Here is a 26,613-nt window from a genome sequence, read left to right as displayed (position 1 = left end):
GCCCAGTCAGTACAATTCCAGGGTCTAGCACATCACGGGTGCTAAATCATTGCAGGTGCTTGGATGGCATGACCATCCCCAGTGAAAAAACTTCTGAAAATGAAGAAATCATTCATGGTAGGAACGCTGCCTAGGGTTTCCTTCAAATTCCCAAAACAATGCCAAACCACGATAAATATGTTAAGCTTATTCTGCCCTCCCACTTCCAAATCCGCCTACATTTCTTCCATAAATCTATCAAAGAAGGAAATGTCACATTCTGCAGAGCTACAGTGAGCACCCTAACTTAAGCTAAGGTATGTTTGGATGACTTGATTTTCATTCCGCTTCATCTTAAATCACGTTAACATTAGTAAGAATGATTTTCCTCCCACACTAGCTTCGCTGACAAACCTCCAAAGTAGCTGATCTTTGACTTTCCAGAAGTTTAATAATACATGATCTTCTCCCCACATTGCCACACACATTTCCCCTGTCTATTGTCTGTATCAGCTACTTGAAGAACACATACTCCCCAACAACCGGATGAGTCATACAATTAGAGGTACAAGGATGTAAACTGAGCCTGTTTACGCTTTCCCTGGCCCCAGCTCATAAAATAAAAGAGGTCCCACTGAATTCAGGTCCCAATGGCTTCCGGAAAGCAGGCTTCAGCTGAGCAAAGACGTACCTTATTTAGTACATTATTTTGAAGGCAGAGCTAATTTCATGTGCTGTGTGAATGAAATGTATTTATGGGGAGAGTCATGCGCAGGGTGTGTGTAAGGACTTGCCCTCCTCACGTCCTCTACAAAAGAAGGCTCTGGCTGCTTCTGGTGGTAAGCTAACCAACAAAAGGAATGCCTCAAAGGTCTCACAGAGATCAGGAATGGGAGCTGGGTCCCTGCTCACTGGAAACTCAGCACCCAAGGGAATGCTTACTTAGGTTTCCCCATCTGCATTTTCCAAAATCGGGATAAAAGCAGGTTTAGCCCAACCTCCCTTGACCTGTTCCTGATAAAATGATCTTACCCCTCTGGCATTGGGATTTTGAATGTATGTGCCTACCCCACGTCTGATATTATATTACAACAGCATGAAAATGGAGCCTAGGACTGAGGAGCCGGCCAGCCTCAGAAGCCTTCTTCATTGCCTGCCATGTAATACATGATATGCAAAGCCTCTGACTTCAGCCAGCAGGTATTTGGAGACCGTGTTGGCCCTAGCATGGGGACTAAACTAATGTGTGTTTAGGTCAGAAAGCGAATCAGAAAAGCCACTGGAGGGCACGTCACTGAGTGAGAGTCCTATAAATTCGTCCCCACTCTCAGCGTCCCCTGGCAAACACTCTGCCTCCCTCACTGGGCCGCTCCGCATCTCTCCTTCGTAGTGTAGGACGGCTCCGGCAAGCAGCTCCTCTCCTCCCCCACTGCCTTCTGCCCTGCAGAAACGCGAGAGGGCTAGACACCCGGGAAGGAAGGAAAGCCTTCGACAGGCGCGAGGAAAGCCCAGTGTAGCCCTCCACCCGACGGAGCGCCGTCCTTCACAGCGCGGGACGCGGGGGCAAAGCCCGGCGCGGGCACCGCGGTCAAGTTCAGATTGCCCCCTTCGGTTGGTCTGCGCGGAGCTCCACACATTCCTCCGGATCTACCCCGCAAGGAGGCGACGCGAGCCCGGCAGCGTCTCCACGCGCTGAGCGCTCTCCCTGCGCCCCGGGGAGGAGCGCCTCGCGTCACCCACTCGCACCCCGAGCCCCCTCCTCGGGAGCGCGGGCGCCTCCTCGCTGCTCTCCTTTCCCTCCTTCACAACCGCCTCCCGACCCCTCCCCTCTCGGGGCCCCGCGAGTCCCCTCCCCCACCCCGGCCCCCCGGCCCGGGCTCTCAAGGACCAGCCTGCGCTCCTGGCGCCCTCATGTCTTCACGGGACTCCCCGCGCCGGTTGACGTGGTGTCTCGATCGGATTTCCAGGCCAGACCTCAGCTCCGGCGGCAGCATCAGCCCGGCCCATCTCGTGCTCCCAGGCGCTGCGCCCCGAGAAGGCGCAGAGCGCGGCCGCCGCAGCTGAGCAGCCCGCCGCGCCCCGGGCCCGCGCAGCCCCGGCCAAGAGCGCGGCGCGCGCAGCCGTGTCACCCCCCCACCCACCCAAGGCAGCGGCGGCTGCTCGGACCTCGGTTTCTGGGGGTGCAGGGCATCGGCGGGGGAGCTGTCTGCATCCTTCGCCCTTCTCGAGGCGGCGGCGGCGGGAGTCTTGGCCACCGCCTCCTGCGCACCCTCGCTGCCCCAGGATTGCGAATTCGTGCCCCTGACCTGTTGGGCGGGGCTCTGCGCTCCTGCCCTCGGCCCGGATGGGGCTCCTGGCTGGGACTCGGGGCTCCTGGAGTTAATGTCCAACTGGGGGTCTGCGGAGACCGGATCCGAGGTAAGTGGGAGAGCGGGCCTGGGTGGAAGGGGCGGATGGCGCCTGAGTCGCCGGCGGCCGCGGCGGCCTGCAGGGCGCGCGAGACAGAGGGGGCGCGGCTGGACCCCAGAGCAGGCGGTGAGATTGGAAAGAGGAAAGACTGGATGGAACCGAGGCACCGGGAGGGTAGAGGAGAGAGAGAAGTTAGACGCGAGAGGGGCTGGCCTTGCAGAGACGCCGGTTGCCTTTCCACGTGGGCAAAGATCCCTGGTGTCCCGATGCCTGTGGACCCCGGAATTTCTGAGAGGGTCAGTTTCCCTCCCCGGCTCGGCGGGGCGCTCTTCTGTCAAGTCCCGGGACGGGGAGGGTTTGGGTCATCTTCGAACCCACCGCGACGAGAAAGTGCCCTCTCTGGAAGTGCAGCTGCAGAGATACCATTGCCGCGCGTGTGACTTACTATTGAGCTTGTTTTGGTCTGTTCCTAGGGAAGGCGCACACCCTGGGAGGGACTGCTGCAAAGGTGCTGAGAACCTAAAAATAGTGGGCTCACCTCCTCCGGGCGCCGTCTTGCAAAGCTACATTCCTCGCCCTTTTCGGAACCCTGTTGCTTGCACTTTCTTAATGCCCGCAACCCCAACTAACCATGCCCGTCGAGGTTAGGGGAGGGACTGCCTGGACAGTCCGGGACTTGGTTCTCCGCCTCGAGCAGGTTCTTGAAACTCCTCGATATCTCCGCTAGGCCATCGAAGTGATTATTTTAATGACCTTTCTCCTGTAACTGTGCCACCTCCCCAGTAACACCCTTCACCACTACCCTGCACCACCTCTGGGCTGACTGCGCCGTGGTTTGGTTTACCAGCCCCACCCGGTGAAAACGAACCCTCATTGGGGAGGGGAATGGACTTTCACCGGAACCCCCAGCCTCCTGGCGCCTCCCTAGTTTTGGCTGTGGCAAACCCGCCCGCAGAGCCGACGTGTGCGCCCCGAGGGGAGGGGGGCTGCCCAACCCCGTGCTCCCAACATTTTTGCTCATTGGCGGGGACAAGCACAGCTCTTCCGGCCCCTGCCGCCGGTGTGCTAGAGCGTACTCGACTCTTCCACAGTATTTTGCATATACATTTAAGTATTCCGAGGAAGAAATGCAGCTTCCAACTTCATACACGCACTTCCTCGGGCAAAGCCCTCGAAGTGGAAGCCGCTGGGCTTCCGCCTGGCCGGGACCAACTCTCACCCTGTGTAGCCACACATTCGCTTTGGCGGGGTGGGGGGACAGTGTCGCCTTTTCAACAAGTGTCAGGTGTCCAGGGAGCCCCCAAGGTCCCCAGCCCACTCTCGCAAGGGGTTCGGGTGCCCCCGGACCTGGGACCTGGTCTCGGGACCCTTACCAGAGAGACCTCTCCCCAGAACTGCATGCAGAAAACGTCCATTCTTTTTCTTTCCCCTGGTCTTGGGCCCAGCAATTAGGGGGAAATAAGTCCTCCGTCAGGCGAGGACACGAGGCGCACTTAAGAAAAGCAATACATCTTTCAGCAACTTCTGTCCCTATCCCAAAAGAAAACCCCCGAGTTACAGCACGCCCCCCACCACCCCGCCTCCCTTTTCTCTACCTGAGACCTGGATCTTGAAGGCAAAGCCCAAACAAACCTCCCAGCCTGCCAGACATAGGAAGGTGCGGGGGCACTGGCGGCGGGGGCGCTCACCCCGCGGGAAGCTGTCATGGTGACGCGGAGAATTGGGGGAGGGGGAGAAGTCTAAAAGCAGGTTACCGAGAAACCAGATCAGGTGAGGTGGGAAGGGCGAAACTGGGGAGAGAGGATGGAGGGTAGGAACCTGAAAAGCAGGCATGCTGGTGAGCACATCCGAAAGTTTGGGGGTAATTTGGATTTGGGGAGGACTGTGGGGGGACCGGGGGTGCATGTTCACGGATTTGATACTTTAAATGACGACGCAGCTTCTCATTCGCGTGGGCGCTATGGGACTCGGACGGTTTCTGGTGCCCCCTGGTGCTGGGAACCCAGAAGCGCCCCACCGCGAGCGGCGGCTTCTGCGGGCGCTGGGGCCCTCCGGGGCGCCCTTTCCGCCGCGGGCCTGGGGACCACCGGGTGCGGGCGCCCGCGACGCGCCCCCTTTGTCCTGCGGGGCGCGCTGGTCCCGGGCGCAGAGGGGGAGCAGGCTGTGGGGTACAAGAGTGAGTGCGGGGGCACCTGCGGAGCCGACTTCGGGATGAGAGCGCGGTTACCGCACGAGGCAGCGCGTTAAGCAGTTGGCGCGCGTAGCAAAGGCGGCGGGTTGCGGCACAAACACTTCCCGCTGCGGTGCTTTGGAGAAAGAGATAAAGAGACAAACCGGGAAGCGGCGGGGTGTGGGGGACCCACATGGGCCCGGAGAAAAGCTTCCTAGTAGACCACTGTGTATGCTCAGCCCCCCGATCCCCTCCTCCTCCGCCGCCTAGTAAACACCGGGAACTAAAGAGCCGCCGCGAGCGGGGCCTGCCCCGGCGGTGCGCGCAGGGAAGAATGCGCCCTCCCTGCCGCGGGGGAGGCGGGAGAGCGCTTTCCGGGCCTGCGCTGCACCCGGCCGCGGGCGGGAACGGGAGCCGGGAGCCTCCTCTGGCGAAGCGGCGACTTTTCCGCTGTTTCCTCTTTTGCCAGCTTCTCCACACTTCTAATTGAGGATCTCCACATCCAATTTAAAAAGCTCTCCGTCGGCCAAGCAGGAAAAAAAGGAAAAACCCTCTTAACGCGGAAGGGAAATCTGGTGCCTCCGTCGCTTCCTGCTGGCGGGCACCGCGATTTGGAATGGCGCATTAACCCCGCGGCTCCCTGCTCCTCAGGGCCGCCAGCCATTTCGCACGCACCCTGGAGCTGGCACCGGGGCTAGGGGGCGGGAGGCCTCGCGGCCGCCCAGTGCTCTCCTGTGCGCTCCTTCTGCACGGCCTGGGTGCAGCGTTGCCTGGGCCCCGGCGCCAGAACCCAGAGCCTTTGCTTTTTGCCGGGTCTGTAAACCAGCCCGCGCGGCGGGAGGTGCCGGGAGCGGCAGGTTGCCCGGAGTTCCCAGTCCCTACAAACACCCCGAGGCCCACAGCTGCGTAGCGAACAGACGCCCGAGGGATGGAAAATGCATTCGTCTCCGCTGCTGTGGGAGGTGGCGGCCGAATTAAACGCTTCCCCGGGTGGCCTGCGAGGGAATCTGGGCGGGAGTTCTGGGTGGAGATGGGGGTAGGGCTGCTGGACGGGAGGCGGGTAAGCCTGGGAGCTCACGGAAAGATGCCGAGAAGTTTGTGCGTTGACCTGCACACCGCCTGACTGTCTCTCACGGGAAAAGTTCAAGGAGATTTCCCTTAGAATCGTATCTGGAGGCGGCAGGATCATCAACTGCATGAATCCCTGGTTTCCCCTCGAGAATTCCCTAGGAAACTGGAACACCGGCATTGGGAAGACACCGGGTAACACCACACCCCGAAGTGCCTGGGCCTCCTCCTACCCCCTAATGGGGTGGGGCTTGGCCCTGAGTTGACAGTGCCTTTTCTCGCCCGCCCCCGACTGCGCTGGTGTCGTCCGCCTTTCTAGGGGTTTTGAGGACTGAGAAGCTAAATGGAACCCCCTCGCTGAGAGAACTGAGCCCCAACTCCGCACCCTTTCGTGGCCTGGGCCTTCCCCTGCCCGCACGTCGGCGGCGGGGTACAATCCTCCTGGATACCGGGCACAGGGAGCTCGAGACACCTCCGAGGGGGAAGGGATTGGGGGTCAGAGTCTCGCAAAACTACAAAAGTAAAATAGAGGGTGTTCGGGTATACCATGAAGGATTAAAATTTTCAGGACAAACGCAAACCCGACCTAACGGCAACGCTAAAGCAGTTATCGAGCGCTTACTTTATGCTCCCCTAGGTCTTTCATACATTTAATGTTCATAACCTTAAGAGGTGGAAGTAATATTTTAAACGGAGCTGATGCTTTGAGAAGTAACGGAACGCAGGTATCGCCACACAGGCCAAAAGTCCCCAAGTCCCTACTAACTTCTCGTTCAGCGACAGAATACTTCTATAAATAAGTGGGAGGAATGGAGCGCGCGGGCGGGGTGAGGGGTGCCACCAAGCCTGCCCCAGCCAGCTGACAGCAAGATCGGGACCCCGGCTAAAGGGGCCTTGGTTTTATTTGTAAAATGAAAAGCTGACCGCGTGCTTGGATCGAAGGCTGGTTCCCGGGACCTCGGGGAGCTGCCTGAAGATGGGGAGGTCTCTGACCCGGGCGGAGGATGCAGGGTGACGGCTGCCTCCTCGTCTCCCGGGGAATGGGGAGGTGGGCGCGCCAGTACTGGTTTCGTCGTGTGGGCCAGGTACCGTGGCGTCGTCATGTTGGTACCTGCCGGGGCAGCGGCCCCGCTGGAAAATCTGACCCCTGGGATCCGATAGCAGAAGGGAAGGCAGTTGTAGGTTGGCGGCTGAGAGTTCGCCGCGCCTGGGACGCTGCCGGGACCGGGGAGTGAGCTGGGGACTTGGAAGGAGGGCGCCGGACGCCCAGGGAACCGCTGGGCTGCAGCTGTCCCGGAGGAGGGCGGTGACGCGTTTGGAGGGGGGCACCGGGACCCGCGGGGATGCCGCGCCCTGGGCGTCCCGGCCTAACGCGCCTTCGCCGGTCCTCTCGCCCGCCCGTGCAGGTGCCGCCGCCGGACGGGACTCTAAGATGAAGTTATGGGATGTCGTGGCTGTCTGCCTGGTGCTGCTCCACACCGCGTCCGCCTTCCCGCTGCCCGCCGGTAAGAGGCCTCCCGAGGCGCCCGCCGAAGACCGCTCCCTCGGCCGCCGCCGCGCGCCCTTCGCGCTGAGCCGTGACTGTAAGAACCGTTCCCTCCCCCACGGGGGGCCGCCGGCGGACCCCCACTACCCCCACCCGCCGCCCGCACGCACCCCAAGCCAGCCGGGACGGCGGGACGGCCTCCCACGCCCGCGCGGAAGCCCCCCTCCCGGAGTGTGGCTGCCGGCTGCTGCCCAAAGGCCCTGACGCCGGTCCGTATATGACACGTGCTGGTTTGCCTAGCACGGAGGGTATCAAACTTTTTGCTGTCCGTTTAGCATTCCGATGAACAGACATTTTCCCCACCGCTACCAGCACCGTAGGAAAACACACAGTTGTCCCCTTTCTCCGCTTCGCTATCACGTACACGCACTCCCGTTTCTTCTTTCTTCCGAAGCCCTTTATCCGTTTGGGTGTGCCTGGCTGTGCTGAATTCTAAAAACAGTTGCATTTCCATCCTGAACTGCCCTTGCAAGGGAAGAGGCTGAGGTTTTCCAAAACCAAGCCAGAGTCAGAGAAAACACAGAAGGGCCTCGATTTCCAGAGCAAGCATCTGGGCAGTGTCAAATCTGTTCAGAAAAGTTCCGGTTCTAGAAAGACTTAAGGGTAAATAGTGCTAGCTAGGACTAGGGGGAAAAGCTGTAGTTCACTTCACACGCGACAATACTAACTTTTAAGAAAAGACCATATAAATAAACAAATAAAAATCTGTGATTTACCTCGCAAAAATGTTTTTAGATAGCACTGTATTAGGGCATGTCAACTATGATTTGATATCATTTGCCCTAGGCTCTTCAGAAGTTTATCTGTTGCACAAAGCAGGGTATGTGCCTAAGTTGCAAGTTAGAGGTTAGTGGGGAAGAATGTAGGTAACAGAGGTAGCACTAGAAAATTTGACACAAACCCAAGATAAAGCAGTAGTGAGCTGTATGTAGCCAGGATGTCACCCTAGCTACTCCCCTCTTCTACTATCCCTCCAACTGTTTTGCACTTAAAACAAACTGAAGTCATGTGCACAACAGAAGCAGCCCCTAAAGTCAGCTATAGGCTGACAGTCCCTAAAACCTAGTGGCCTTGAGCTAAAAACAGTGCAGGAAATGTGATGGGCTTGTTTTATGCTTAATTACAATAAAAGCATCTTCTTCCAGAAGTCCCAAGAAAGAGGAAAAAGTGCATTTTTTAAGGCAAATTAAGACTTCAAGAGTGACTTAAGGTTACAAAAAGAACATGGTTGATGCCTTGAAATTAAAGTAACTGTTCCAAGAGTTTCTGTCAATTAGTTATATAAACTTATTTTTAAAGGCTTTGGTTTCTGCCATGAATTTCCACCTTAGTGTATATAAACGTTTCTCCAATAGAAACTTAAATTTAAAATGTCCCTTAGCGTCATTGTCTTCAGAATAGTACCCATGAGAGCTGAGTAAGTGGCTTTTCATTCACTCAAACAGCCTAGGCCAGAGGAACAGGAACACAGTGTTAGACAATACTTCTCTAATCAGGATGTTCAGGAGAAATATGACTGTGCCTGATTAGGACGCTGATTAATTCATGGAAATTTAATTAGCATATTAGTATCCTGTCTACCTAGGCTTATTTAATGCTGGCTCTTGGTTCTGGCTCCACTTACTTTTTTTAAAAAAGATTTTATTAATTTATGAGAGAGAGAGAGCATGAGTGGGGGAGGGGGAGGGGCAGAGAGAGAGGGAGAAGCAGACTCCCCACTTAGTGAGGAGCCTGACCTGGGGCTTAATCCCAGGACCCTGGGATCATGACCTGAGCCAGAGGCAGACGCTTAACCAACTGAGCCACCCAGGCGCTCCCAGTTCTGGCTCCACTTTCAACTTATTCTGACTTTACTTACTTTAGAACTCAGGGAACAGTTTCCAACCGTTCAGTAAGGGGAAGGCTTTCCACTCCAAAACACCAGTGGCTATGAGATGTTGTCCTCTGGCCTTCGTGTTCTTGCCCTCACTTGTCCTCTGGGGAAAGACTCAGAAGGACAGACCCCTGCTCACTGGAATCACCCAGGAATCTTTAACGGAATACTGCTGCTGGGCCTCCCCCTGAGAAATTCCGATTTAATTGGTTTCGGGTGTGGCTCGGGCCTTTGGAGATTTAGACGTCCTCAGGTAACTCGAAAGTGCAGTCAGGGTTGAATCATTATGATTCGATAATTCCCTAAGAAAATCTGTGCGGCATGTAAGATACAACCAGTGACAAAGCAAGCAAAGTAGCATTAATCCTACTGATTAGGGCAGGGTGGGGTGTGCAAAGGACAGGTGGAGAAAAGAGATTACCTCCCTTTTCCGGAAGTGATGCTAAGTCATCAATGAACGAGATTCCTACTGCTCTATTTACATTTGAACTAGCAGAACACACCCAATTCTGTTTTATCTACGGGAAGACCCAATAGATCCTAGAGGACACTTGAAACAGAAACGTTCCCAAAGAGAAACTGAGCTGCATTCTAAGCCAAGTTGACTTCTTTCCAGGTATGTTCAATTTGGTAGCAAGCTGTTAGTGCAGGGTAGGCAGATTCATGACAGTGTGCAGACTTTGAGCACTCAACCAGGGTGAACATGCTATCACGGTGCTGACATTTCTATCTTGCACTGTACACCGTGCGACTGCTTAGAGCTTATGGAAAAAATCATTAAGTCACGAGTTGCATTTGAAAATAGTTCCTCTGCTTTTCAAATGCTTGGACTTAGTGAGTGAGCAAAGGCGCTTTCGTGTGACCTTAACCACTCTGTGCCGTTCGAAGGGGGCTAGCCTGCACCCCCCTCACCCTTCAGGTTGCATGTGTCCTGCTGCTTCCAATGTAAACGAAAGGGCCAGAATTCTGTTCCTAGCATTTTCACAGGATGAACTACCCAAATAGAAAGCATAACCGGCTCGCTTGCTTGCCGACAGGTTGGCTGTAATGTGAATGGGCTGTGGCTGCCTCCTGCGGCAACCGTGAACTTATCTAAACTCCAGGACTTGTGGTTTTCCCTTTGGGGCATTCAAGGGCATCCTTTTCCCTTTAGCTATCTTTGTTCTTTTATTTTGCTTTTGGTAGGTATCTTCTCCAAAGGGTGATTAGAGCAGGTGGGAGGAATCTAGAAGGTGACATTAGCACATGTCACAGCATTGTAGAGGTGACAGTTAATCCCTTCCGCTCCTCATGGTAAAGCAGCTTGTGCAGAGTGAAAGAGCTCCATTGTGGCAGGAGGCAGGTCGGTGAAACCGGGACCAGAGTTTTCACGAACCACTGCAGCACAGAGCGAAGCGTTCGGTTTTGCTACCTAGGGGAAAACACTCTATGTGGGAGGAAAGTCTTCAACTAGCAACTAAAACCCTGTTGCACAAGGCTGTCTGAATTTAATAAAGGTTAGTTAATCGCAGTCATATGTCAGATCCCGGCTGTGGATGACAGCTCTAAATGTGTTTCACAAGCAAAAGCGTAAAGTGCATGTGGTTTTAAAATTTGCATCTAAAAGCGTGTATTCATTCAGCAAACAGTTTCTGTGTGCCTGCGTGGGCCAGGCACTGTCCTAGGTGCTGGCAAATCCTTGGTACACGTAAGGGGCAGAAGTCTCTGCCTGCACGGAACGTACTATCTCGTAGATGTACAGTGTGGTACAATTCGGTAGCACTGTAAACCGAAACTAAACATCAGTAGCCTTGGGCTAGGAAGGCGGACTTGTTGTGTGACCGGAGGCCAGCTAGAAGAAAGAATGAGTATTGTTCAATTATAATTACAGGTAATACACAACTTATTGCAATACGATGGGACTATATTCACACAGTTTGGTAACAAGTCACGAAATTTCCTATGGAAACAATCTTATAAATCAAGCTATCCAGCTCCCAGGCTGGCCCACACAAATCTAGGTGTAAACCATCGTATAACTGAAATATAATTCACAGTATTATTAGGCTAGAGCCTCTTCCTGGGGTGCCAGGTCCCATAGGTTGCAGAAAGAGGGCCCAGAGCAAGAAATTAGGGAGTCCCAACCAGCAAGAGTTCCAGTTCACACAGTCTGATCAGACTAGGGTTTGGATCCCAGCCCTGACACACAACCAGCTGTTACTGTCTCAAACCTTAGTTTCCTTGTCTGGAAAATAGGGATGCTATTACAACTGTCTCCGAGGGTTGCCCTGAGGGTTAAATGAGAAAATGCTTTGTAAAGCCCGCGCCCGATAAATACCGACTGCTGTTATTAGGGGCCATCTTCCTTCTTCCAGCGGCCCGATGAAAGCCTTATTCCCACCTCTCCTTTTCGTTTCAGCCTCTGCCAAGACGTTGCTCTAAATGGTGGGATTTCAAGCAGCACAACATAGTAGGGACAGTGAATGAAATGCAAGCCTTACAGGGAGGCTAATTTGGGCCCCAAAGTCTGTCATTTGGTCAGCACTTTGTCAGGTCAGCCTTGCCTGGGATTCTGCTCCTGGAGTCAGGTCCCCTGGCTCTTCCCAGGTTTCACAGCTCCTTCCCATACCCATTTTCTTGAGCCCACGGAGTCCCTGTGGAATTTTTCCCACCAGCTTCCCATGGGCACGTTAGGGAGACCCTCTTCCCCCACTGGGGAAAAGGGAGCCAAGGCAGGCAGACCCGTATGTGTAAGTGATAGGGGAGTGCGGGTTGGAGGCCACCTGTATTGAGTATTTCTGTTTTAAGTGATCCCTGCTGGATATTTAATTTAAGATGCTTAATTTAAGATGTTTCAGAAACCCAGCAAAACCCTTTTGGTGAACTTCAGTAAATGTTCAGCCCGTTGTTATCCAGGAAAGGAAGCTTCTAGAAGCTGGTTCAGTGTTAAGCTTTCTAATCTAATGTTATGGATATAGAATTTGGAATAAATAAGCGCCATCTACCTATTGCTTCTTTTTGCTTTACTGACCATATGAATGAGCAGTACTATAATAAAGTGACTTTGTAAGCTGGAAAGGGGCTCTGCCCTTTGGGATGAGGCTCTTGAAATCAATAAATTTCATGTCAGACCCTTTCAGGAGGCATGGATGCCTCACTTGAGATCTGAGATCCACATCTCATTCTGGCCTGAGTCTGGAGACTGATATCAAACTGTTGCTGTTTAGAGGAATCTATTTCAGGCTTAATTTGGATTGGCTGGTGTTAGGACTTTCGGCTGATCTGACAGCCTAAGAATTATGCTTAAAAGATTCTACTTTCACTGATATAAAAATAAAAGCTATCTGGCCTCCCCCACCCACCAACATCCCTTTCATCTTTGTTCGTTTAGCACTTAATGGTCCATCACACCTTCATTCAATTAAAGCACTTATTCTTTAATTAATCACTTGAGCTCAATCAAGAAGCAAGTATTAGATATCTTTCATGTGCTAGGTGCTGTGTGGCATCAAAAAGACAAAACTGTGAGCTTAAATAGCTTATGGTCTAGTCGTAAACTATGGAGAGGCAGATGGTTGGGTGGGCGGATTGTCAGACAGATAGATATGTCTACCAAGGGGCTTACATTGGCTGAGGTCATGGTAAGAATTCCAGGCAATGAGGTCACTGGGATTTGGAGATCATAGCAGGAAAGGATTCAGGGAAGAGCGAGGATTTGAGCTGGTACTTGAAAGATGGGTATTAGGAAGGGAAGGGAAAGGAGAAAAGGCACATTCCAGACTAGGGAGATGCATGGGCAAATTTATGACCATGATATGGGGAAGAGGCAGGTGGTGTATCCACGGAGGAGGCCAGACCCGTCACCACGTGCTGAGAACAGGTGGCGGGAAGTCGTGTGAAATTTAGGAGATCTCCGTAGGTGATACCCAGATGATGAGATGCTGTAAAATCCGGGACAAGAAGGGGTTTGCTGTTGTTGATGGCAGTGGAGCGCCACGGGAGCTTCTCAAGCTGGCAGGTGGCTGGGAATGGGACCCTGCTGCCAAGCCGTCTTGCCGCAGAGCTACTCAGGCTGCTCGGGAGTGGAGTCTGTGTAGCATTAGACATATTTTCATTTTGAGGTGTTGTGCCCTCATTTTTAAAAAGTTTCTAGGGGCGCCTGGGTGGCTCAGTTGTTAAGCTTCTGCCTTCGGCTCAGGTTGTGATCCCAGGGGTCTGGGATCGAGCCCCGCATGGGGCTCCCTGCTCAGTGGGAAGGTTCTCCCTCTCCCACTCCCCCTGCTGGTGTTCCCTCTCGCTGTGTCTCTTTCTGTCAAATAAATAAATAAATAAAATCTTTTTAAAAAATAAATAAAAATAAAAAGTTTCTAGGCATTGGCACAGTTGAATCAACATGTTAATCCTCAAGGAAGTGAGTAACTACAAATAAAAACTGAATATTAAAAAGTAGTGTCATAGCACCTCTTGGCTATCCACACAGTTGACTCAGTTTTTAACGAGTTTTATATCTTGTCTGAAAACTGAGTAAGTTTGAGCTCTACTGGACAGGGGGAGATACTTGCATTCCCATTTTACAGATCAAGAAATGGGACCTAGAGAATTGTTCAAGGTCACGAATCTAGTAAGTGGTGAAACCAGAGTTCAGACCTCAGACTTCTGGCCTCAAAGCTAGTATTTCTTGGCTTTACACAGACTGTGCTCCCATATTAGTAGATTAAGAACACACAAACACTAGCTTGCTAAAAATACATTCACTAACCCTGAAACACAGATTTTCAAGAAAATCAAAAGAGCAAGCTAATAGAAGTAGGCAATATTAAATTTTTTAAGCCCGTTTAAAAAAAAGAAAAGATTTTATTTATTTGACAGAAAGAGAGAGAGCACAAGCAGGGGGAGCAGCGGGCAGAGGGAGAGGGAGAAGAAGTCTCCCCGCTGAGCAGGACCCTGGGGTCATGACATGAGCCAAAGGCAGACACAACCAACTGAGCCACCCAGGTGCCCCAAGCCCTTAAAAAAAAAAAAAAAAAAAAAAAAGATTTATTTATTTACTTTAGAGAGAGAGCATGAGCAGGAGGGGCAGCGGGAGAGGGAGAGAGAGACTCTCAAGCGGGCTCTCTGCTGAGCACGGAGCTTGATGTGGGGCTCCATCTCAAGGCCCTGAGATCATGACCTGAGCCAAAATCAAGAGTTGGACGCTTAACTGACTGAGCCACCAAGGCGCTCCTAAGGCCTTTTTTCATTTCCGTTTGGGTGGCAGCGGGCCTAGGCTCACATTATTAGTCGCTACTTTGAGGCCCAGATCAGAAGCTTTTAAGGAGGGAAACGTGAATTTCTGTACATACACTTGTACCACTGATGCCCATTACAGTGAGAGGAGGCGTCCTCACATTTGGGGGCAAGTAAGGTCTGCTCGTATGTCTGATAGGCTTACAGCATTTGGGAGACCTTCTGGGAGGTACTTGTGCACAGAGCAGTCCCGTTCTGCCCCGGGAAAGGGGACAAGACATGGGAAACCCGGAGTGACTGCACAAGGGCCAGAGTGACCCCCACGGTGGGAACAGGAGTGGGTTTGCATAGGCAGAGCTGGGGTCACTGCTGGGAATCTACCAGTTAGCTCAGGAGAGGCAAACCCACTTTTTGCATGACTTTAATAAGGTAATGGAGGTGGAAAGGGATGGTTTTAAAAGTCTTCAAAGTTGTTTGTGAACCTGTCGAAAGAAAGTTGAAAAACTATTGCACATTTCTAAGACGATACCTAAAATTTTTTGAATCACAGTTTAATAGTCGTACCAGATGTAATTTCCAGCCCCTTAGGGAATGGTATGTGTGCTTCCTATATATTTTTTGGTGACATCTTGGAGCTGCAAATTTAGCTTATCTATTCATGGGAAACTATCAAACTAATCAGCCCAGATAAATTGACTTTTTGGTCGGAAAAGATACAACTTCATTTCCAGCTCAAAGATGCATGTAAATATACCTCCATGATAAACATCACACTTCTCAATCGTAATTACATGATGAATAGATGGTTGGGGAGATGGACAGGCAGGCAGATAGAGCACGGAGCCTTCCCGTGAGTGTCTGGCCAGAATGAAATATGAAGCCACCTGCTTCAGTATATTGTGGTTTATTCGTAGGAGACTTCATAGTACATAGTTCAGTAAACACCCATGTATCCTTCCCCGAGACCGACCTCTTGGTAGATTTTGCTTCCTTCCCCTGAACCACTTGAGAATTAGTTGCAAACATAACATCAGATACTTTGGCATACACCTTCTGAGAACAAGGATCTTCCTCTATATAACCACAGTTCAGTTATCAGTCTCAGGAAGTTTAACAGTACTGTTATCCAGTAGGTAATCCATATTCAGATTTTCCCAACTGTGACAATAATGTCTTATTTTATAGGTTTTTTCCCCTTAATGAAGAATTGCAAATTGCAATTTGATGATCACGTTTCTTTTTTTTTTTTTTTAAGGATTTTATTTATTTATTTATTTGAGAGATAGAGAGAGACAGAGATAGTGAGAGAGAGAGCACAAGCAGGGAGGAGAGGGAGAAACAGGCTCCCCGCTGAGCTGGGAGCCCAATGCGAGGTGCCGGGCTTGATCCCAGGACCCCAGGACCCCAGGATCATGACCTGAGCTGAAGGCAGACGCTTAACTGATTGAGCCACCCAGGTGCCCCATTGATCATGTTTCTTTATTTTCTTTGAGAATAGCTCCCAAGCCTTTTCTTACCATGACGTGGACAGTTTTAAAAAGTTCAGGATGTCTTGCCTGCTGTTTTGCTGTTCTGCCCTTCAATTTGGATTTTCGTGTGACTGTTTCCCTGTTAGGAGATTCAGGTAAACACCCTCGGAATACCGAGTTCCTGATGATGTGTCCTCATGTCAGGGGCCACCGGTATCCGTTTGTCCCCAGGAGCCATGCGTGCCTGAATTGTCCCAATGTGGCACCTGCAGGCTTTGGCCCCGGACAGTGCCTCACCGTAAGGAGTGAGATGGGCAAGAAGCACGCGTCTCTTTCTGGGGTGGAAGGCTGATCGCTGATCGTAAGGCAGGAGCTGGGAAAGAGAACCGGCCGCAGGTGCGTGTGTAGGCTGACCAATTTCAGGGTGCAGCACGTGTGGCGACCAATTCTCTTAAACTGCCATAGGCACTGTAGAAAGTTTTCCCGTGCCTTTAGCCGGGACACAGGGCTCAGTTGGAAGACACCGACCCACATCCATAGTGGACACAAAAACACCATTCATGGGCTGTGGACTCAGTGGATGTTTGTGTGGTTAGTTTTCGGGCATTTCTAGGGAGCACAGAAGAGGCAGCAGAAACTCCCAAGCCGGGCCTGCTCCTGCCCACAGGCCATACACCACTATGCCAGGGGCACCAGGCCCTCTTCTCCGTAGCACACACTAGACAACAAGGGACCAGCGTCTGCATCTCCTCTGGGGGACTCTTGCTTTGTCTAGAGCCAGTGGACTTGAGCTCCACACTGCTGCCCCCCTGTGTAGATGTCCCTGAAGGGTGATCGCAGACAACCGTACGGACTTTAGGCACCGTCTGCCACATGCTTTCGGGCACTGAGCTGAACACTTGCTTCGACTGTGGTGAACGTGCGACTATCCCCATTTTAAGGGGAAACTGGGACTTCACAGGGTTAAGCAACTCAGCAGCCTCTGGACCAAGGGCACCCTGAGTCCAGCACTCACTCTTTGCCTGTTTTTAATTTAATCAGCCAGCATAGAGTACATCATTAGTTTCAGGTGTAGTGTCCAATAATTAATCAGTTGCGTGTAGCACCCCGTGCTCATGACATCACGCAGCACCCACGCTGCGCCCACAGCCCCAGCTCACGGCCGGCCAGCCCAAGACACTCCCACATAACTCTTCTGGCTATGTCAGAAAGTCGGGAAGAGAAGTCAGGTGTTAGGATTTTGTAAATGCCATCATTTTTGAGAGATCTGTATAGCTGATTCCATGAAGAGTCTTTGAGATGCCAGTAAATTCATTCACAGTGGGGGGGGGGGTAGCAAGTCCCTCCTCACATCTGACCACAGGAAACTGGCTCAAATGATAGAGGACACTTTTCTTTTACCCCCTTTATTTTCCTTTCATCTTCTCGTTGCCTCTGCTCTTCTTGCCCAAGGCCCTCAGACCGTCAGCGTTCCTCTTAGCCACTGCTCAGTTGGCCTCTGGGAAGGGCTGAGGGAATGAGAACGTGGAACCCAGGAGCATTCTGGGGCCTCCGGCCTCGGGCAGGGCTTTGTGGGAAGGAAGAAGCAAAGGTTTCTTTGCTTCCAGGTTCCTTTGGAGTTTCCCCTCAAAACCCACCTGCCTCTGATAACACCGCAAGGGATTCTTTCCCCAAGTGGCTTTTTGTGTGCTTAATTTTATTGGGTAACTTTCTCACCCTTCCCGTAAGGTTTTTATAAAGGCAATAGCAGAGCTCATGGTGTGTGCCCCTTAGCATAGGGGGGGGGGGGGTGTTTACTGCTGACTGTGGAGTGCTTTTAGCTCACACCAGGTGTCCGTGGATTAGTTAACAAATGGACACCCTATGGGGTGTGTTTGTGCCTTAAAAGCAGGAGGATGGATGTTTTTCTCTCCAGGGGAGCCATGCGGTATTTCTGTAAAATTATTAACATAACTATAATGAAAGCATGGACCACATAGGTGGAAATCAGAGCCGGGCAATCAGAATCTGATGGCAAAATGAAAATACTGCCCGTCTCTTCCTCAGTGAGGTTTTTGGGCTATTTGTCTTCCTGGAATAATTTCCATTACACTCATGACAGGTTTTCTTAGTTAAATTGTAGGAGAAAAATTCAAGATAGTATAGCTAGTACTCATGTGCGATGTTGGTCAAAGTAGGTGGAGATGGTAAATAAAATGGCATTTTGATGAGCAAAGTGGCTTTTAAAACTATACCCAAGTGTTCTTTTTCTATATTCTGAAATGGTTTGCATTCTAGTTGGTCTTTTTCTTCTGCCTTAAGAGGATCCAGAAATGCTTTTTTTAAACAACAAAACACTGGTGTTTTCACCACGCAAATACCTTTCAAATAAACCCGTGTCATGCCTTACTGTCAACAAACCACTGGTCATGAAGAGAATGCTCTGGGAGCCCTGGCAGTGGTCACGGGGACTTCGTAAATTGCCTCACCTGGTGATGACTTTTAGGGAAATAGATGCCGTAGACCCCTCTTGGAGCTAACCCAAGAGTGCCCAATGCCTAGGCCGGTCTGTCTACCACTGGGTCAGTACTCTGTCTACAGTAGGAAAGCGAGGGTGATCGTTACTTAATGAGACACGTGTCAGCGTTCTGGTGCCTAGTGACCCGTAGGCTTTTTATTTTTCATCAATGCAAATAAATGGCAAAATTAACACGTAAGTAGTAGCAGATGACAAAACTCTGTAGAATTTGTCAGAGAACAGGAACATTCTCGTGGAATAACGCCACACATTTCAGAGGTCGCTGAAGGTCAAATAAGAACAAGAGTCAGCAGCTTGCGAGGTGGGCTGGATCCGTGATCCAGCTGGTAGCAGTCGCAGTGGGTGATTCTAGCCTTGGATTCGTAAGCCGGGTATGACCCAAACATGCTTGAAGCAGCGAAAACGGAAATGGATATAATAGAGGTGTTTAAGAAAATGGCCAGTTTAGCGTTCGACTTCAGGGTGCTGGAGACGGAAGGCTGACAGCATGTTGGTGTCATATGCCCTCTCAGAGGCCATCGGCTCAGTCCCTTCCTTTATAGACGGAGACTGAGGTGTAAGGAGGACTCCCCCTAGAACCGGGGGTTTTGAGGCTCCGCGCCCTTTCTACACATCTCACCTCTCCTGCTTGGGGCAGAGGAAGAGGACGAGTTGAGAGACACTCCGTGGTGATTGTTTCAAATGTAACCGACGCACTGAGCCAAGAGGTAAACTGAAAAGGTGGCGAACGGCTAGACCCTAAAATACCTCCCGTGGGGTCGCGCGGGGCCCTGAGCAGAAGGCTGCCGGGGCATCAGCCAGCGCGGCCTCTCCCTGACCCAGGCGACTGAAAACGAACGTCTGGCAGCACTCACTTCCCCACCACGACGGAGGCTGTCTGCGTCTTAGGCCGTTAGCACTGGGGACGGCCCCAGGGAAGGTCCCCTGGACCTCAGGAGGACTACGTGACTGGCCCAAGGTCACGAGACGGGTCAGGGGCTGACCCCAGACTGGGACTCCAGGCTGTGTCCTCTCCAGCTCTGCAGCCAGAGCCTCATCAGTTGGTGCCAGAGGGAGTTTGAAGAGCATCCGGGGATGGGGCCTCTCTGTCGGCATCCGCCACCGCCCTTGGCTGCTGGTTTTCCGGTTTTAACTGGGAAATTGCCAGATCTGCCTTGGAGCCGTATGCAAGAACCAGGGCAGGGGACGTGCCCCTGCGCGGCTTGGCTTTTCCCTTCTCAGAGACAACTTACTGTATGCTGTGGCCCGCCGCGGCCTCATTTTAGAATCATCTTCATGTAACTCAGTTCATGCTGCATTTTCCAACAGAAAGTATATTTCTCACTGGATTTGGTAAATGGGTCCAGGTGAAATCAGCGTATCTTGAACTTGTTCCAGAGTAAACTACACACGCCTTGAGACTTGAAAAGCAGCATAGTAGTAAGCTTTGTGGTTTTTTGTGCTTAAAGACAAATAGGTGGCATGGAGCCCTAGAGTAAGTTTGACCTTTAAAACTAAACCAACGGAGTCCACATTTATGAGTCATGTGGCCTTTCTTTTCATCTTCTCTGAGCCTGTTTCCCGATCTGTGAAGTCAAGGTAATACGCAGTCCCTACGTTAGCCTTGCAGGGGTGTTGTGTGGCTTCAAGTTAATGCTGTAGGAACGGAGGCATCCATCCCCCCTTTATATCGGCAATATTTTTAAGTTGCATCAAGGAAGCTGTTATTTTAAACATAGAATGATGAAATTCTGTAACGTGAGGAATTTTAAAGTAGTTCTTATAACATCTCAGTGTCAGTGAAGAAAAATCATGTTTGTATCTTATTGAAAAGTAAAAATAATGTATTCCAAAGAATGACATTAGTTGGGAATTTTCTTGAAACGTTCTATCAGTCAGGCTGATGCTTTTCATATAAACTGCATGTGCGCAGGTGTGTGCCCACATGTATGAAACATATATGTGTGCGGAGAGCGAGAACGTGTGTTCTGCCTGTGTGTACTTGGTCTACAGATAGTGTGTACTTTACCCGGGGTACAGGCAGGTAAGGAAATCAGATTAAAGGAATGCCTGGGTGGCTCAGTCGGTTAAGTGGCTGCCTTCGGCTCAGGTCATGATCCCGGGGTCCTGGGATCGAGTTCCGCATCGGGCTCCCTGCTCAGCAGGGAGCCTGCTTCTTCCTCTGCCTGCTGCTCCACCTGCTTGCACCCCCCCACCCTGTGCAAATAAATAAATAAAATCTTTAAAACAAACGAAGAAAGAAATGAGATTAAATATTCCCACCCCCAGGAGGTTTTCCCCTCGCCTCCTGTCTGTGAGCAGCCTCTTTGGGGAGGCTCTGCCTGTGAGGACAGGCTGCCCAGCACCTCAGCAGCCCGCGGCATAGCCTCCCGTGGCCTAACCGCCCGCCCCCGCAAGAGTGTAGGCTACCCTGGAATGGGGCACTACCTGGAGTAAGGCCATCTGGGCACTGGTTCCAGATGGACCTTTCAGCCATGAGGCCTTGGCTTGAGCAGTAGCTCAGCCCGCGGACCGCAGTGGATTTAACCCTTGCCCTTCCAGTACATAGCAGCTGGACGCTTTACAGTGGGGTACGGAGACCGGGCCTCCGGCCTTTTCTCTGGGGCCCCTGCATTCTTGAGGCTGACTCTGGCCTGGAAGACAGTTCCTCTAAGAGGGGCTACTGTGGGTAGGATCCAGCCCCCATTTTTCTCGAACTCTGAGAGCCTCAGAGACCTTCCCTCCATCCTCAGAGCCCACTCTGGGGGAGGAATCATCTCCTGTGCTGCCTCCCTTTTGGGCCCATGGGTTGAAGACAGGCTGAAGGCTAGCTTAGACCCCTAGTCTGGCTGGGGCAAGGAGGGGGACAACCTGACACGAATATAAAATGACCCCTTTGATTAAAATAGAGTTAAACCGTACTGTTCTTAAGAGAAATCTAACATTTAGGAGACTGTTTTGTCTGTGCAATGCGGGCTTAGCTAAGATAATGTTTTGGACTATGTACTTTTTACTTAGGCTATTACAAGAAGTACTCTGAGTCCTTACCCTTGTTCCTATAAAAACTCAATTACCTTTACAAAATGGTCAATATCCCAGTCCTTTGTTCCTGAGGTGACTTTACCGTCTTTCTCCATAATCAAGGGAGGCAAGGTCTCTGCTGTGAACGGTTTGTTCCCAGAAATATTCCCCCAGTACAAGGTTTCATTTGTTTAAATAGCACTGTTTATACAAAGGACGCATCAAAGTTAAAATATTTTAAGGAGAATAATGCCAAAATATTTGGTCGCATACTGAAGGGTCACTTAAATGCATTTGAGCATTTTGATTTTTCAAAAACTTTAGCTTTTAGATGGACATGTTTTTCCAAGACATATCTTCCAAGTGGGTCTGGGAAAAAGTGTTTGACCTATTTTTTAAAAATGATGCTCCTCTTTTGTGGTTTGCAAGTATTTTACTATCAAAGTTAGTACTATCGAGGGCTGTTCGTATAGCTGACATTCTGCCAAGCCCTTTTTACAGGCTGAAGAAGAAAGTGATATGCCATTAAGTTTTAATTTAGGGAACTAATCCAACCCTAACCCCCTTCTTTCCCCTCAGCTCTGTGAATTCTTGGAAGATAAGGGCAGCTGTGGGTTTGCCAGGGCCCGGGTTTGAGGCCTCTGCAGAATCTCTAAGAACAGGCACAGTGAAGCGAATGGCTCCTCGTGCCCCCGAAATGCCTTGTGTTGATAAATTAAGGTGCCTCTCTATAAGTGAACTCAGCATCAAAAGGCCTGGAATTAGGAATTTAGTTGGAAGAGGCAGGCCTATTTGCTCTGTGGTTTGGAAAATATAATGTTACCCTTTTCTGGTTTCCAAAATTCATATCATGTAAAACTTGCAAAGTAAATATTTATTATTTTGCTCTACTTTTCAAGAAGGAGAAGAAAGGAAAAAGGGAAGAAAAAAAAACAAACCCTTGGGCTCAGTAAGAATCGCCTGCAGCCAAAAACTGGGGCTTTAATAAATATTTCCACATTACTAATCAGGTATGAGGCGGATTTTCCCACCAAAAGGAAAAGTTCTTATTAGCTATATTCTTCGGTTTAACATTGAACATTTATTGACTGCTTCCCAGGTTCCTGGAAGCCTTTTAATTTGGGATTAATCATCCTTTTACCACCTCATCCAAAGCGTAAGTGGTTGGTGCATTCACGCTGCTACACTCATCACCCTAAAAAAGCCAACTGGAATTTAAAATAAAGAAACTAAACGTTCTCATAACAAAGTATAAGTATGTCGCAAACATCATTTAGGACTGTTATACTAAAAATTTACTTGCAATTTATCTGAAATTCAGATTTAACAAGGCGCTCTGTATTTTATCTGGCAAGCAAAACCAATGGACAGAGCCATGCAGTCAAAATGTCATAAAAAGGAGGGAAAACGTTTTTTGGGAACTTTGAAAGGAACAGGCAATAAATAAGAACATTATATAGACTGATTCAAATCGTTACTGTAACTCCAATAATATAAAAGTATGTAATTTATTGTTGCATAAATTAACGAGTCTCTAGACCATGTAAGTTGAACTTTTACAACTCAAATGTTTTCCTGTGAGTTTATGTTAAAATTTTAGTAATGTTTCATCCTCATTTCTGATTAATCTTAGTTGATTCTTAATCGATTTTAACTTTCTATGTCCCCAGTTTCTTAAGTTACTAATCTATTCAGGAATTCTGGGGGGGGAACCCCTCATGTGAGTCCTCTTGTAACACAAAGGGTCTTTTCGGGGAACATGAAGACTTTTTTTGTATTTTGATTAATCACCCCTAATATATCAATTTTAGAAGTTCAGATTTCTATACAGGCAGGGTTTTGGAAACTGAGCACCCTCATTGCCTCTTCAGAGCTTATTACTGAAAACAATCACAAATAGCATAGGGAGCTCATTCCTCAAAATAAGCCGTTCATTTCTTTATACAGAGTGATTTAAAGGGTTTTGTTTTAAGAAGAAAACTTCTTAAGGATGTCCGGTTAGAAAGTGGCTCCGAGAAAATGACTAACTGAGAGTTCCCTTCCACGCCAGTCCTCCGGGGAGCGGGGAGCCCCTTCCAGGCCCCCAAGGGAGGCGGACATTGGGAGAGGACACTTGCCTGCCGCAGGAGGTTGGCGAGATGGGTTTTTCACTCTCAGGTGGAAAATGACGGTGCCCCTCAGGGCATGGCCACTTTCCACGTGACGTGGGCTGTTTACCCGGGAGCCGTGTATTTCCTTACGGTGTGGTTCTCAACCGAAGTCCAAGTGTCCCCTTGAAAAACTAAGGACTCCTTCTCCCCTTTTAAAGTGCCCTATTTCATTCAAAAATTATGGAGGGCTTCCAGCGACCAGATCCTGTTTTAAGCACTTGGGATCCGTGGGTGAACACGCTGAGCAAAGGTCCCTGCCTCCTGGAGTTGACTTTCTATCAGAGAGACAGACAATACATAAAAAGTGTTATACAGTGTGTTGGAAGATAATTATTATGGTGGAGGGTAGGGAAGCAAGGCGGGGGGGGGGTCTGGATTTGGGCTTGGGGACAGATTACATTTTAAACAGGGAGGTCAGGGTAGGACTTGGTGGTGGTGACATTTGAGTAAAGACTTGAAGGTGGTGTGGGAGTGAACCACTGGGTGCTGGACAGGAACAGTGTGACATGCAGAGAAGGAACAGATAGCACAACGGCCCTGAGCTCCTGCTTGCGTCTGATCTGTGGTTCTCAACCCAGGGTGATTTTGCCCCCAGGGACATTTGGCAATGTCTAGAGAAGAGGGGGGATGCTACTGGCATCTCTGGCTAGAGGCCAGGATGCCGCTCAGCATCCTGCAATGTGGGAGGACAGCCTCCCGCAGCAAAGAATGATGCTGCCCCAAATGTCAGTAGGGCTAAGGTTGCGAAACCCTGTCTGTGAGAAGCAGTAAGGAGGCCAGGAAAGCTGGGGGAGAGGCAGTAAGGGAAAAGAGAAGTAGAAGAGAAGGTCAGAGATGACAAAGGCTGTAGGAGAAGGGGTGGCTAGGTCAGGTAGGGCCTTAGGCCAGTGTGGACCTCAGCTTTTACTCCAAGAGAAATGGGGAGTCATTGGAGGGTCTGGAGCGGAGAGGGACGTGACCTGCATTAACAGTTTGAAGAGTATCGCTCTGGCTGCTGAGTGGAAAATAGACTGAAGGAGGAAAGGCTGGAATGAGGGAACTCGAGGCTGCTGTGGTAACCCAGACAGAGACGATGGGGCTCAGACCAGGGTGGGAGCAGCTTCCTGACTTCCGGGCAGCGGGTCTATCCGATGCCAAATCTTAGATATTGGACAGTGAGGCGTTCTGGGGGTTCCACACAGTCTGCACTCTTTTCATCACTATGTACCCTGTGTTATATATATTCTATGTGACCTAGATAGATGAGTGTCGATCACTAGACCTATCAACTGATGAATCGATCGATTGATAAAGTTAAGTCGCCTTAGCTGGATTTTGTATTACGCAACAGGCTACCTGATATTTGTTTTAAGATTCAGTCCATGACAAAACAGTTCGACAGGACTCAGGCAGAAAGTGGTAATCCTTCTCTGCTTTACCGTAGTCTTGGCAAAACACGTTCACTCTTGCTAACAGCTATGTTGAGGTGTCCTTTTCTAAGCCACATATAACCCTAAACATGCTAAATTACCTGAAAAGGGGGTGAGGGGAGCATAAACGTTCTAGGACCCAATAACGAGGGGTTTAAATGGGTTTCAATGGCTTTAAAGAAATGCGTTAACTTGTTCAAATAGTTCCTCGCCTCTTACTTCGTCAGCCAAAGCAAACGCTGCAACAGAGCAGAAAACCCCAAGAGACTGGGAATTCTTGCGTTCACCCAAAGGTCTCAAACTTCTGAGAAGCATCACCTCCTTATTCCTCCGTGTGGCCTCCCTAAAGCGCACATGTCTTGTCCTATGGGCAACCAAAGGCCGTGGGAGTCGTGTGGCAGCCTATCCACAAACAGCATCTCCTTCCATTTACTGCTGGCCCGTTTAAATGTCTTCTTACAGTATGACCATATTTTTTTAAGTCATGCTGTTCCAAGGAAGTGGTCATCTCTTTGTTAGTGAAAAGTAGGCTTTTTTCAGGAAGTTTTTAAAAGGAACTTTTAATATCTAGGTGAAGTCATGAGCTTTTCATTCGTTCTATCAAAATGCTTCTCGCCCCACTCAGTGGCACAGAAGTGTGGAGTCAGGGACAGGTTCCAGGGAAGCGCCCTCGAGATATTCCAGATGAAAGTAGCGATGTTGGAAGACTTCCCCATCCAAGATAATCCTTTTCTCAGCTTCTAAGACAGGGTTTCTCAAAGTCATGTCAGAATCATTAAATGTGGAGACTCTCTGGCCCCTCCCCGTAGCTCCCATGAAGGGTAGGGCCAGGAATCTGCATTTCCGAGCTCCACCCAGCTCCTTCTTCCTCACACTCACATCTGAGAGCCCCTGCTCTCGCTCAGATGATCAGCCAAGAGAAATGGCTCCCAGCAAGCGCGACATAGACTTATTAAAAATGGCAGATGTCACTCGAACGAGAGAGGTGCTTCTGAGGATTTGTTTTCTGCAAGAAGTGTGTCTGTCACCCGCCATGCTAGTCTCCTCTTTTAATTGGATACTCTGCCTCCTGGGGGTGCATTTGTGCCTCTGCGCCCGGGGGGAGTGCCGGGGTCGCCTGGCTGGTGGTTCTGCTGGGGGTCCCCGCTAGGCTGACTTTGGAGGCACCTTCCTGTGGAAGACTGCTCCAAACCGTCCTTGTCGTCTCATGTGCCCTTTTCTGTTTTCTCGTTGAACAGCAAACATGCCAGAGGATTATTCTGATCAGTTTGATGACGTCATGGATTTTATTCAAGCCACCATCCGAAGATTGAAAAGGTCACCCGAGAAGCAAGTGGCCGTGCCACCCCGGAGAGAGCGGAATCGCCAGGCCGCGGCCGGCAGCCCGGAGAATGCCAAGGGGAAAGGGCGGCGAGGCCAGCGGGGCAGAAATCGGGGGTGCGTCCTAACTGCAGTGCATCTAAATGTCACCGACCTGGGTTTGGGCTACGAAACCAAGGAGGAGCTGATTTTTAGGTACTGCAGCGGCTCCTGCGACGCGGCCGAGACAATGTACGACAAAATACTAAAAAACTTATCCAAAAATAGAAGGCTGGTGAGTGACAAAGTAGGGCAGGCTTGCTGCAGACCCATCGCCTACGATGACGACCTGTCGTTTTTAGATGACAACCTGGTTTACCATATTCTAAGAAAGCATTCCGCTAAAAGGTGTGGATGTATCTGACTCCGGCTCCAGAGACTGCCGCGTATTGCATTCCTGCTACAGTGCAAAGAAAGGGACCAAGGTTCCCAGGAAATGTCAGCCCCGAATGGAAGAT

General features: G+C 50.4%; 1 protein-coding gene across 1 annotated transcript; it reads left to right on the top strand.

Annotated features, from left to right (window-relative positions):
• The first annotated feature begins 2,145 nt into the window (after positions 1–2,145).
• On the top strand, positions 2,146–26,613 carry GDNF (glial cell derived neurotrophic factor). Its single transcript, XM_044387043.3, has 3 exons — positions 2,146–2,397; positions 7,033–7,131; positions 26,035–26,613. Exons 2-3 carry the CDS (start codon positions 7,059–7,061, stop codon positions 26,517–26,519), a joined length of 558 nt encoding a protein of 185 aa, XP_044242978.1. The 5' UTR covers positions 2,146–2,397; positions 7,033–7,058; the 3' UTR covers positions 26,520–26,613.

This window comes from Ursus arctos, unplaced genomic scaffold (assembly GCF_023065955.2).
Source record: "Ursus arctos isolate Adak ecotype North America unplaced genomic scaffold, UrsArc2.0 scaffold_15, whole genome shotgun sequence".
NCBI lineage: Eukaryota > Metazoa > Chordata > Mammalia > Carnivora > Ursidae > Ursus > Ursus arctos.
This window is presented reverse-complemented; position numbering and strand designations above follow the sequence as displayed.

Coding starts and splice junctions, on each gene's coding strand:
- GDNF (XM_044387043.3), top strand. CDS start 7,059: ATGAAGTTATGGGATGTCGTGGCTGTCTGCCTGGTGCTGCTCCACACC. Junction 7,132..26,034: donor CGCCTTCCCGCTGCCCGCCG/GTAAGAGGCCTC, acceptor CTCGTTGAACAG/CAAACATGCCAGAGGATTAT.